General features: G+C 40.8%; 1 protein-coding gene across 3 annotated transcripts in view; it reads right to left on the reverse strand.

Moving 5' to 3' along the window:
- Window positions 1–6727, reverse strand: part of LOC136675517 (protein CASP-like) — a 163898-nt gene extending 157171 nt beyond the window's left edge. For 2 of the 3 annotated variants that reach the window (XM_066652081.1, XM_066652080.1), the window contains exon 1: window positions 5623–6727. In XM_066652081.1, the coding sequence (XP_066508178.1) occupies window positions 5623–5685 (63 nt within the window). In that variant the 5' untranslated portion in view covers window positions 5686–6727. The remainder of the gene's footprint in view (window positions 1–5622) is intronic. The other variant, XM_066652082.1, reaches the window with a different exon arrangement.
- Window positions 6728–13133: the final 6406 nt, after the last annotated feature.

A 13133-nucleotide genomic window follows, 5' to 3' on the forward strand; every position in this document is an offset into this window, starting at 1 on the left:
ACAAAAAATGATGAAATAAAGAGAAGAAATACTACACACAAACGTAACGTTTTGCCACTTATATCTAATACTTAAGCGTAGGAATCTAACTGAACAATGTTTTCCATCTTTGTCCACGCTTCTCACAGATTGCTTGTATTAGACCAGGGGTGCACAACTCCAGTCCTGGAGGGCCAGTATCCAGGAAAGTTTGGTGATTCCTTTGCTCACACACACTTGATTTAACTCGTCTGTTAATTGACAGGTTTAAGGGTTGTGTTTTAGCAGAGGAATCACCAAACTATGCTGGACACCGGCCCTCCAGGACTGGAGTTGTGCACCCCTGTATTACACGAAATAGCACAACCCCTGCTGCTCGTGACGTTATCATGGGTGGCTTGGTTTTAATCTTGCCCTTTAGCGGTAAACAAAAATCGACTTTCCTCAAACTCCATGTTTTACACTATTCAGCTCCACATGACCATGGCGTACATACAGCACTCATCTTTCAACCACAATCCGGAGATTTCATCTCAAATTGATTACCATCAGCACGTAGGCACAGTGTTGCAACACCATGTTTGTAAATTCCTAGTTGTGCCATCGTCAGTAAAGTCATGCAACAGATTCAAATCCCATATTTTATGACACTGGGAAAAACTCCTCCATAGAAGAATGATAAACAACAGAGCACTTGAGTGACGTCGTCCTTCAGTGGAATAAAAAGACGATGTTTGTTTTCTGTATAGTATTAACACAGGTTGAAATTATGCTGTGCGTTTATGCCTGAATAAGTGGATAAATCATATGGAAATGTTTGTTCATCATTGCCTTGACAGCTCAATGATTAACTGACAGTTTTACAGCTCCCTGCCTTTCTTTAGACGGTGAAAATACAAGGAATGTGCAGAATGTGCTAACGTCATACTAACACTTAACATAAAGTTGTTCAAAAGGAACACTGCAATCTACCATTAACACTTCAGTGGTGCTGTTAAAGTATTTTGCGTGAACAAGCTCTTTTCAAGGTAGCTGTACCCTGGGTATTTTAAAACTAGCTAAACTAGCTTTAAGTCTGCCTTCTTGGAATTCTCTGTTTGGCTGTTTAACTGAAAATGGCTATAAAACCATTGTGACAATTAAATCAAGTCCAGAATTAGTCCGAAAAATAAATACACACATATATATATATATATATATATATAAATAAATAATAATTAAAAAAAAAAATCACTGGCACCTACTGGACAAAAGAAAAAAGAAACGTAACAAAGCGCAGCTTTAATCTTCCCAAGTGTCGAGGCAGAAATAATCAGTAAAAATCCATCTCTCCTTCCTTGAAACATGTAACATAAATTAAGTGCCGAGGGTTCCTCAACATGCATCCGACAGCACGCAACGCCATCAGTCTTAAAGATCAATAGTGATGCAGCCTGCCTTTTGATATGAGGGGTAACAAGATTGTAAAGCGCCTCGACAAGAGCAAGCACTCTAGATTGTGGTTTGAGATTCTGTTCAAATGGCAATTCTCCAAGAACCATTCTGTGGGAGGCAAAGTAAATAAGTTGTCATCAATAATAGACAGCGAGTGTTCAGCTCCGGCTGGTTCCTATCCTCCAGACATACTCAGCAGCCTCCGCGGGCTCAGATTCACTGTCTTGACTAATAGCTTTTGATAGGCCTTCGCAATAATTACCGAGGGGCCCTTATCGCAAACTTATGCGATGCATATTTCATGTCATGGCTGTGCGTTGGCAGCCAATCTCTGAAAGCATGATTGGAAACAAATTTGCCCCAGTTACAAAAAAAAGGGGGGGTATAAAGCACAATCACGCTATCACGTTCTTTTAAAGAGTGCTCTAAAACAGAAGAGTACAGTGAGGGAAAGATCAGCCAAACAGCCTATAGCTTTACAAATGACATTTCACGTTAATTCATGTGGCTGTGCTAAAAAACTGCATTTACATTGGAGCGCAAAGAAACTGTGTCCACACAATATATCAGCTTCAATCAAAGCTTATGTCATTTACCCCCAACCCAACACAGTTAAAATGTAGAACTGAGTTAAAAACCTTGACATGGGGAAAAAAAAAACTGTGGTATAAAGCTCCAGAGCACCATCCAGTACTTTTTAAATGTTATCCACCATCAGTTCTTGACTATATATATATATATATATATATATATATATATATATATATATATATATATTAGTACAAGCACAAAGCTGCACACAGCTCATGTGCTATCAAACTAAATCTACCTCTCTCTCTCTCTTTGGAGAGCTACACTGTTCGTAGATCAATACAAGCTACTGAGCTGCAAAATAAAGGAATGTGAACTTCTACTCAAAGTCCCATGAGACACGACTGACACTGACGGACACTGTATGAAAAAAAGGTGACCAAGAAGCTACTAAATGTTCAAAGTCACCAACAAAGGCGTGTTTCTACATTTCACGCTGCCATAGCAAGTGCACATTTTTTACAGCCTCCAAAACTGGATTTTGTATTCAGTTTGTTCAGATGAAAATGATCCATTTCAGACAAAACAATGACTGTTGATGTCTGTCCTTTTCAGACTAAAAAATAAATAAATGAAACAAAAGGTCTGAAGCATTTTAATGCCTCACAAAGTCATTACAGGAAATGTTTACACATAAGCTGCCTGATATCTGAGACATTGTTTTACGTTAGTTTTGAGATAAGGCTCTGGCATTAAGCGCATTTCTGAATACACATCAATGGCAGAGAGGTACACAGACAGGGGACTGAAAGACAAAACAGTTCCTAAAGAAAACATATGCATATTTATTCAAATGTACCACTATTTTAACATCATAAAATTACATATAAATCTCCAAAAACAAGTACGTTCTGTGGTGGTTTAAGAGAGTAAATAATGCAGACGTCACCACCTTAGTTACTATCTCCACAACTCTCAAGATATGTGCCTTCACTGCATTTCTACAGTCCACCATTTTAGGAACCGTCCTTAAAAGACAATGTTGGGTTCCTTAAATTTAAATGACAGCAAAATTCTCTATATTTTTTCACATTCAAAGTTGAGGTTTATCAGCTTTAAAAACTATTTTAGAGTCTAAACTAACTTGAAAAATAACGATTGTTACATTAAAAGGCTCTTTACGGAAGAAACGGTGCAAACTAAACACTTTTATTACGCAATCATGCAATTACTCGTCTCTTACATTAAAGCTTCAACTTATTTTAACAAAAATGTGGCACATGAATCAGGGGAGAGAGAGAAAGAAAAAAAAAACTGAAGCAAAGGTGGGGACCACATTTTTGCCTGTTACTTAAACTTTAGAATAGTTTTCCCTGTGATAGTAGATTTAATTAACTTTCATAAATGCAGTTTTATTAAGTGTTTTTTATTTTTATTTTGATGCAGCCTTCTTTTACCTTTCTTTTATTTTGAAAACACATTGACAGACTGTATCCACAGATTTAATGAAAATGCTTAATAAAAACAAAAGATATTCGTTTACTAACAATAATGAAAACAAGAACACAAAGCAAAACTGAAATTTCCATGAACCCTGCACAGGTCAAACCCTCACCGTGTCCTGTGAGATATCTACACAATTACACATGGCATTGAATATATAACTTTACAGGTTTCACTCTTATTTAAACCAGTATAATTATTCAGAGAGCTGGATGTTTAGGTAAAAGAGGGGGGGGGGTTCTCTGATAAAACATTTGCAGCTATTTGAATTAAGGCTTTTGTAATCCAGTGTAAATACACAGATTCTGGGTCTAATCTCTGTAAGTTTAGTTACATGTTTAACATTTTAACAATGCGCATGTATCGATATAATATTAGTTCATCCCTGAAAACCCAATGCCATTTCACAGTCACTAAAAAGTTAATGTAAGACTAACTTATAACAACGTTATGGGGGCAACGAGTTTATTGACAAGTACACATTCAATTCGACCACTTAAGCTTTTATTACAAAACCACTGTTATAACCGAAGCATTCGAACATTTATTTGGACAAATCTGATTTACTAACTCGGGTTGGCTCGATTTAACCAGCTTGTTGTTATCTGGCTGGTTATAAGTAGCGTTAATGTTAGTTGGCTTCATCCAACTCCACCAAAGGCTAGCGTTTTAACCAGTCTTAAGTTAATTACAAATGGTTAAACCTCTTAATTTATTAAGCCCCCTGTGTAACGTTATAAAGGTAAAGGAGTTATAAAAATATTAACCCTAACACTAGTGATACATCTCACCGTTCGGCCAATAGACAATGAGTTAGCCGCCGTTAGCCAACGAACAAACCCTCATTCCCTCGGTTGGGAAACCCACTTTTAACTCCTCGAAGCCTTCATAACAAAAGCAAATATATTTAAATAAAGCAGATATGGCCAACTATCGTCTTAAGAAAACTAATGTTTTCTCGTTAGCCGGTTTATTTATCTCACTGCACAGAGCCGTGACGCGGAGCTAAAACACAAAGCTCATTTAACTTCCAAACACCGACTCATAAAACCATTTTCCACGCTGAAAATATAAGAAACTTTTACAAAACACTATCTACAAAACTTAGAAAGAGACACTGAATCAGCTAACTGGCTAATAGCCCGTTTCGGTGACTGCAAATGAATCGATCCAAATAAGAATCGAGTCAGAAATCGAGAGTCGACTCCAAAGCTCCTGGAAAAATTCCTCATAACTTCTCCATCACATTAGCTACATGTACAGTTAAATGTTCTTTGCTCAGTACAGTTTAGTAAGCCTCTGTCTATTATTTTAATTTGATTTTCTCTCTACAAGCCTTTTCTAATGACAAATATTAACAAAAGCACTTGATTTTTGCAACGTCCCTCGGTTTATCTGTTAAGACAGAAGACTATGAACACGTAAGAGTAAAACCTGATTGTTTTAGACCATCAGAGGCCACTGAATCCCCGCAGAACGTCATTAAATCCAAGCAGAAACTCAACAAATACTTCTTAAGTCAGCCAATACACATTTTAAGGTCCTTTAAGTTTTGCTTTTGATATGTCCATTAGTAAGTCATAAAACAACGAAACAAAGCACAGTTTAAAACTTTAAAACTTCGTTAACAAACCAAACAAAAGAAGCATTTTACATCTTTTGTTGTTGTTCGTTCCAGTAGCTTCGTGGAATCGACATTACTGTGAAATCAACTCCTGGAATCGCAATGGGAGTCGACTCCCAATATTTCTGGAACCGAGCGGCGCTAACCGTCACCACAGCGCCACCAACGTAGAAACAAGTGCACTCCACAGCAAAAAAATAATTCAGCCATAACACAACACAATCATAAACATCCATTACGGAACACAAAGTTAACATCTCGCCAGGTAAACGTCTCCGTAGTGCTCAACCCGCTTGAAAAAGACTCGTAAAAGCCCGAACTGCTCGTTCTTTTCCCCCCCGTGGTTTCTAAAATCGATGGGAATTGAACAAAGAGGATCAATTTCCGATCAGAGAGAGAGAGCCGCTTTAATCGATGCGGGTAGAAGTGGCTGAAACGCCGGGGCTCCCTCCTCCCTCCCCCCGCCAAAACAGAGCCGAAAAGCGGCAGAAGAGCATGGAGCGATCCGCCGGAGCGAAGCGGACACACGGCGCGAAAAGAGAGAAGCAAACCTGCAGCTGCTGCAAATCAAAGCGCTTCCAATATTGAAACATCGATCCCGCATTGGCCGCCATCTTGAGACATATTGAGACGGAGTGAGAGGTTGATAGAGTGAGAGAGAGAGAGGGAGAGCGAGAGACATAGAGAGAGAGAGGGGCTGGAGTTCGGAAGAGAAGCGGGGAAAACACGGAGCGGATTTATTGACCACCGCCTTCGCTTATTGAACAGCGACACGGAATGGAGTTATTGAACGGCCGCGCCGCTTATACTGTATCGAAAGCGATCGGTTTAACGCATAAAACGTGGACTGGACTTTTTAGTTTCTGCTCTCAGGTTTTGTTTGGGTTGTACTCGCTGCCTACGGGGTTTATTTGTACGTTAGTAAACGGCGAAGAGAAGAAATATTTCCGATGCGTTATTGATAGTTTGTCGTTTGCGGATTATTGGGATTTACTCATTTTACTTTACTTTAAATATGAACTGGAATAGTTTTGTTGTATACTTTCTTGTCAGTACAGGCGTATATGGCTATAATCAGTTGCAAATTCAAATATTTTGACGAAAGAAATATATTTGATAGAAACCGTGCGATAGAGAGTGAGAGAACGGAGTTTGTGATAAACGCTTGGAAAACACGGAATGGAGTTATCGACCTTTGTCTTCGTTTACGAGCATCGGCACGGAACGGAGTTAATCGACCCGACTGCTTAATGTATCTAAGGTGACCATAAAACATGTGGAATGTACTTTATTGCTTTTTCTGCAGTTAAACCTCGTCTGTTAAGTAAATATGGACACTTTAAAGAAAGTAAAACAGACAGAAAAATCAATTTAATACGGCATTATACTTATTATTATTATTAAGAGGTGTTTGTTTTTTTCACGACCATGTTCTGAAATCAAATCAACATCAATGATGGTTTTACAGTAGAATGGTTGAATGTCTTTTTGAACACTGGCCATTACTGACCAGAGAGAGAGAGAGAGAGAGACATAGAGCCATAACCAGTGAGTCAGGATAGGAACGAAAACACGGAGCGGATGTATTGACCCCCGATTTTGCTTATTGAACAACGACGTGGAATGGAGTTGTCAGACAGGTTCACGTGGTATGGAATGGGCTTGTGCAGATAAAATATGTTTTTGCCAAAGACACATAAAGAAAAATGAAAGAAAATAAAACAAATATTCTTATGTTTTATTTTTGAAGTGTGAATTTTATGTGAAATGATCATGAAAACGAGTAAAATTCGCCGGTACATCTAAATATAATAATAATAAATTATTTTGTATTAAACGTAGTTTTTTATTATGATATATATTTATGATAAAAATGCTAGGTGTAAATTCTATGGCTTTGTTATCAGTTAATATTAACCCTATGAATTAACTGTTTAAGCCTGTTTTTACTTTTTTTATTGGGTTATCTTTAATTTGTCACTCCTTTAAAAAGTCTGCCTTGTAGCTTTCCGCAATATCAATATATTGTTTAGTTATTTCCTTAAAATTAAACTGCAGGTCTCCAAGTGATTGATCTGAATGCAGGGCAGCAGAGCGAGCTAATGGCGCCCCCAGAGGCCGAGAGGGCAACAGCAGTCCATTGTTTTCTATGTGGTATCTCATTTACTTAAGGACCTTACTGAGTAAAAGATATTATCCACTCATCTTGCTCATATTTCAGACAGAAAACAAGAAAAGGTGACCCTTTAAATAGCTATACACAAAATATTCAAATGTATTAAGCACTTTAGCATGAAAGAATTTAGCTGTTTTAAAAGTGTGATCATTCTGGACACCGTCGATATGAAATAACACGGGATGCTCTTGTTTCATGTCCTACTTCGTGGCCATCAAGCCAGTGTTAGTTAATGAGCCAGATACACAGCAGACATTTGCAGCTCGTTAATGCATCAAACCGGCTTGTCCTAAGCTTTGTGGACAATGAATTTGGCAGCTGAGTCTTAACATCATTTAGTCCAAAGCTAAGCCTTGGCTACAGGGGTATAACGCCCCCCAGGAGTGGAGAAGCACCAGCTTATGAGTTAGGGTGGTGTTTGTTATCCAGAACTAATCACACAACACCTTGCTCTTGAGGCTGAATGCCATCAGATCTTCAAAGAAATGAACTAACATCTAATCTAAAGCATTCCCAGAAGAGCTGAACCTGTTACAGCAGCAAAACCGGGCAAACTGCTGATTAATGCCTTTGATTTCAGAAAACAAAAGATGAGTGATTGACCACAAGCTAAAACTCCATCAGGTCACATTGCTTACAAGGACCCAATGTAATGCATTCACAGACACAGTGCATATTAATACCCACCGTACAACCCCTAATGGTGCACCGTTGGTATTTTTAGGATTATTGTCAACTGGTGCTTATTACATTTTCCAGTTGATTCAGTGGAAACCCTCTGGCTCGGCTTAATCCTGAATAACGAGTGCCAGTGCTTTCAGTCCCATGCTTTTACGACCCAAATTAGATTTTACTCTCCTTTTTACAGCTTTTCTTCTGTTCTAATAGTGAGTATTTCGTCTTTTATGGTGTCAACAGAGAACAGAGATATTGAAATGAACCACAGATGCAGCCTCAACTACAGTTTTCTTGATTTTGTATATTTTTTTATTCTTTTTTTTTCATGTCCTAATTCCTGGCCGTCATGCCATTGTTAGTTAATGAGCCAGATACACAGCAGACATTTGCAGCTCACAAATGCATCAAACCGGCTTGTCCAAAGCTCCAGGGACAACGAGTTTAGCATCGTAAAACAAGCTAGGGCCTTGGGAGATCTGAAAGCCCAGATAGCGCCTTCATTATTTCAAGAGCATGAATATCTCCTAAGACTGCCATTTGTGTAAGTGCGCTGTGCTCTTGAAATCCCAAGTAACTCTCGCACCCCATCCCAGAGAAAAAGGAAAAGCTACTATCAACAAATCCAGAGTTGAAGAAACAGTATTGTCAATATCACCACCGAAAACTAGCACACGAGGTGAGGGTAAAAACAAAGACAGGTCCCTGAAAGAGCCAGTTTTATAAAGCAGTTTTATTAAATGATTCATAACATGAAGAAAATAAATCGTTGGAGAAAGTTAAGGATTGTTCCTTTAAAGAGAGCATTGATTTTTCAAAATGTCTGCATAATTATATCATTAGGGGCGACACGGTGGTGCAGCAGGTTAGTGTTCGTCTGTGAGGAGTGTGGTGTGTTCTCCCTGTGTCTGTGTGGGTTTCCTCCGGGTGACTGTCTGTGAGGAGTATGCTGTGTTCTCCCTGTGTCTGCGTGGGTTTCCTCCGGATGACTGTCTGTGAGGAGTGTGGTGTGTTCTCCCTGTGTCTGTGTGGGTTTCCTCCGGGTGACTGTCTGTGAGGAGTATGCTGTGTTCTCCCTGTGTCTGTGTGGGTTTCCTCCGGGTGACTGTCTGTGAGGAGTGTGGTGTGTTCTCCCTGTGTCTGTGTGGGTTTCCTCCGGGTGACTGTCTGTGAGGTGTCTGGTGTGTTCTCTCTGTGTCTGCGTGGGTTTCCTCCAGGTGACTGTCTGTGAGGAGTGTGGTGTGTTGTCTCTGTGTCTGCGTGGGTTTCCTCCGGGTGACTGTCTGTGAGGAGTGTGGTGTGTTGTCTCTGTGTCTGCGTGGGTTTCCTCCGGGTGACTGTCTGTGAGGAGTGTGGTGTGTTCTTCCTGTGTCTGCGTGGGTTTCCTCCGGGTGACTGTCTGTGAGGAGTTTGGTGTGTTCTCCCTGTGTCTGCGTGGGTTTCCTCCGGGTGACTGTCTGTGAGGAGTGTGGTGTGTTCTCCCTGTGTCTGCGTGGGTTTCCTCCAGGTGACTGTCTGTGAGGAATGTGTCCACAGTCCAAAAACACATGTTGGTAGGTGGATTGGCGACTGAAAAATTGTCCGTAGGTGTGAGTGTGTGAGTGAATGTGTGAGTGTGTGTGTTGCCCTGTGAAGGACTGGCGCCCCCTCCAGGATGTATTCCCGCCTTGCGCCCAATGATTCCAGGTAGGCTCTGGACCCACCGCGACCCTGAACTGGATAAGGGTTACAGATAATGGATGGATGGATGGATTAAATCATTAGTGAAAGTGCTTCATCATGAATCTCTATTTTTTACCGAATCAGACTTGTTCACAGTGGTATTGATGGAAACCAGACATCTGAGGAGTTTAATGCCCCTCAAAGCTCTCTCACTGAAAGTTATTACATGGAAATGGTTACCAAATGTGCTGCCTGACGCCCAAGGCGTTGTTTTATGATGGTTCTGAGATAAGGTTATTAAACATGTAGCCCATTCGCTTGGTAAGTGCTTTTCTATTGAACACACTCTGTGCGGAAGACGAACACAACACCTGAGTCAGACGTGACTGCGCCTTCACTTACAGATACTTAGACGTACAGTATGTGGTGTACATTCCTGGTGGTGAGGTACATGCATTCCAGACGTCTGCTTCCTATCACCACCACTGTTATGAAATCTGAGCTGCGAAGTGTCTCTGCGATGACTTTATATCTCAAACATTGAATCATATAGACTTTATTTTTTTAAATGAATGGAGATCCCTGTTAAAGACAGATCACGTTCAATTCTTTTCACCTTCACAAATGTTCGGCCATTTTGTCTGACAACAGAAGACCACTAGAAATGTACAGAAGCTGCGAGTGTCTGTAACAGTGCATTTATTAATGTAATTATTGTCATTAAGGCTCATGGTCCACCTGGTAATTTGTTTTAGGTGTGATTCAGTGAATGGGAAGCACCAGAAAAACAAGTATGAGGTGACACACACTGCCAGCTTTATCTCCACAGATACACTTCTATTTGCATGATGTACTGATCTTAACAGCAAGCTGTGAGCTGTGTGTGTGTGTGTGTGTGTGTGTGTGTGTGTGTGTGTGCACTCATGTCAGAACAGTCTGATCTCCAGTGACAGTGGCATCAAGCTGGTGAAGGTCTGAACATGCAGAAGCCTTACTGGGTGGCCTTGTTCTGCTGATGCATCAGACACACACACACACACAGAGCACATGCAGCCATTTTAAAAACAACATGACTAAACGACTAAATGCCACATTATTTTCTGTATTTATTTTACCACCTTTGTCTTCACTGCATCCTCCATTAATTTCATCGACTGACTTTTGTTTTCCACTGAAACCTACAGATAATTCATTTTCCACTCCTTCAAAAAAAAAAAAAATGGTTGCTTTTCCTGCCTGTCACAGTCCAACTAATCCCAAACACATCCAGTGCTGTTGAGGTCTGGAGTCCTCTACTACTCCTTTTGTGTCTCATTATTCTCAGTAAGGACGTCCTTTCAGACCCACAGTGTTGAGCTGTTCTTTTCACAGTAGAACGACGAATACAAACCTCCGTGCATTCTTTCAGCTCCGAAGCGAGCGTAGAGCTTGTACTGTTTATCTGATGGTGCCTCGGAGGTCTTGCAGGTCTGTTAGGAGTCCCACATGTTCCTACAGTGTCAGTGGATAACTATAAAAACAATAACAGCAGCTTTAGTATGTGACTAAAGATTTCCGGTTCCAGGTGCTCAGACACCCATCCCATAATAGTCCAAACCAAAGAACACAAACACATTGCTTTTTGTACTCTCTGTTAATGTGTGAGAAAGGATGGAAGTGTGAAAGAAATCACTGTGAGAATGGGAGTGGAGGAATAAAAGAAGCAGATCCATCTTGTCGGACCGGGTTCTTGACATTTACTGCAGAAACACAGTTCTCCCCCAGCAGTGCCTCGCCATCCCACAGACCTATGGCTTTCTGAGCTCTCTGAGCTCTCCTCAAGAACTCAGAGCTCATCACAACATGTTCATTATATAATACACCTTTATTTCATTTAATGAGGAAGTTGTGGATTTGTGATATAATGTGTGTATATATATAGTACATAATGAAAATGGATGTATTTTTGTGTATGGGAATAGGAGCTTCATTCAGCATTTTCTATCCAATTATATTACATACATATATTATTATTGTTGTTATTATTTTTATTAATATTCAGTCGCAGGTAGAAAAGATTCCAAATGTTGCTGGTTCTCATATTTCCCTCGTGTCATTAGGTGACTATAGAGTGTATATCGTCATTGCTTAGTGACCTTTAAAGGCTTTTATTGTGTCGTTACCTGAGGGTGATTTGAAACCAAAGTCAAATGGCTGTTCTCTGTAAAACAGCCAGGGGTGGTGTGTGTGTTGAGGGGAGTGTGTTGGGTGGGTGGGGAGGGTGTTACATTTCCAGTTGTGTACAAATCGCTGGAAAATACCGCAATCACTCGTTTCTTTGTTGATTTTCTACGTGTTTTTTAAGGAAAAATAAGACCCCTGTGTATACAATCCCTGTCATTAAAGTGGAGCACGCTGTAGCAGTCATCTCGTCCCATGTGGACAGCCTCCTCACCCAGCCGCAGTGAACTGACCTCCTGACATGTTCACACAGCCTCTGACCCCCAGGGGACACTCCGAGTCACTCTGGGGGTCAAGGTCAAGGTCAGGGGGTGAGCAGGGACCCTAGCCCTCACTAATCATGACTTTCTCACCATGTCCTGCTCCTCTCAAACAGCCCCAGCTCCTCATGCTGCCCCCCCCCCCTCCTCAGCCCTCCCTTCTTTTGGAACTTGACCAGAAAGAATTGAGATGTTTTATCTCCGCCAGAGAGGAGGGGATGGGGGGAAATAAAAGCAAAGGGAAAAAAAAATCAATAACAGAGATGAGTAAAGTGCAGGAGAACGAAGGGGGAGTATGGGAAGACTTCGGCGAAGACTCTGGCGAGGCCTGCTGCTGGACAAATCGTCCACTTAAGCCGGGGTTTAATCTCTGTCTGTGGGATAGGCATCGCTGGAATGGTGGAAGTCAATGGGGCCTGTATAGTTAAAGTCAATGGGGCCTGTATGGAAGAGTATATAACACATAGTGCAGAGCAGTTAATGGGACTACTGTGGACATTTATGAACACCTATGGACACAAACTCGTCCAAGAGTTCTTCTGAAATTAATTTTACATTTAAAATTACAGCTTCAAAATCAACATGACATTTCACTGAGGCATAATAGAGAACTGTATTATTATTGCAGGCTCAGCACTGCAGAAACTGCACTATGTAACTTTTGTAGTAGGGTTGGACATGGTGATGTTAGGCTAATGCACTGCAGCTGTAGAAATTCTATTGATAATACAATCTGTGTGTGTGTGAGTGTGTGTGGAGATGTGTGTGTGAGTGTGTGGGGATGTGTGTGTGTGTGTGTGTGTTTGGAGATGTGAGTGTGTGGGGATGTGTGTGTGTAGATGTGTGTGTGTGTGTGTGTGTGTGTGTAGATGTGTGTGTGTGTGTGTGTGTGTGTGGGGATGTGTGTGTGTAGATGTGTGTGTGTGTGTGTGTGTGTGTGTAGATGTGTGTGTGTGTGTGTGTGTGTGTGGAGATGTGTGTGTGAGTGTGTGGGGATGTGTGTGTGTAGATGTGTGTGTGTGTGTGTGTGTTTGGAGATGTGTGTGTGAGTGTGTGGGGATGTGTGTGT

Source organism: Hoplias malabaricus, chromosome X1, assembly GCF_029633855.1.
Source record: "Hoplias malabaricus isolate fHopMal1 chromosome X1, fHopMal1.hap1, whole genome shotgun sequence".
In the NCBI taxonomy this organism is placed as follows: domain Eukaryota; kingdom Metazoa; phylum Chordata; class Actinopteri; order Characiformes; family Erythrinidae; genus Hoplias; species Hoplias malabaricus.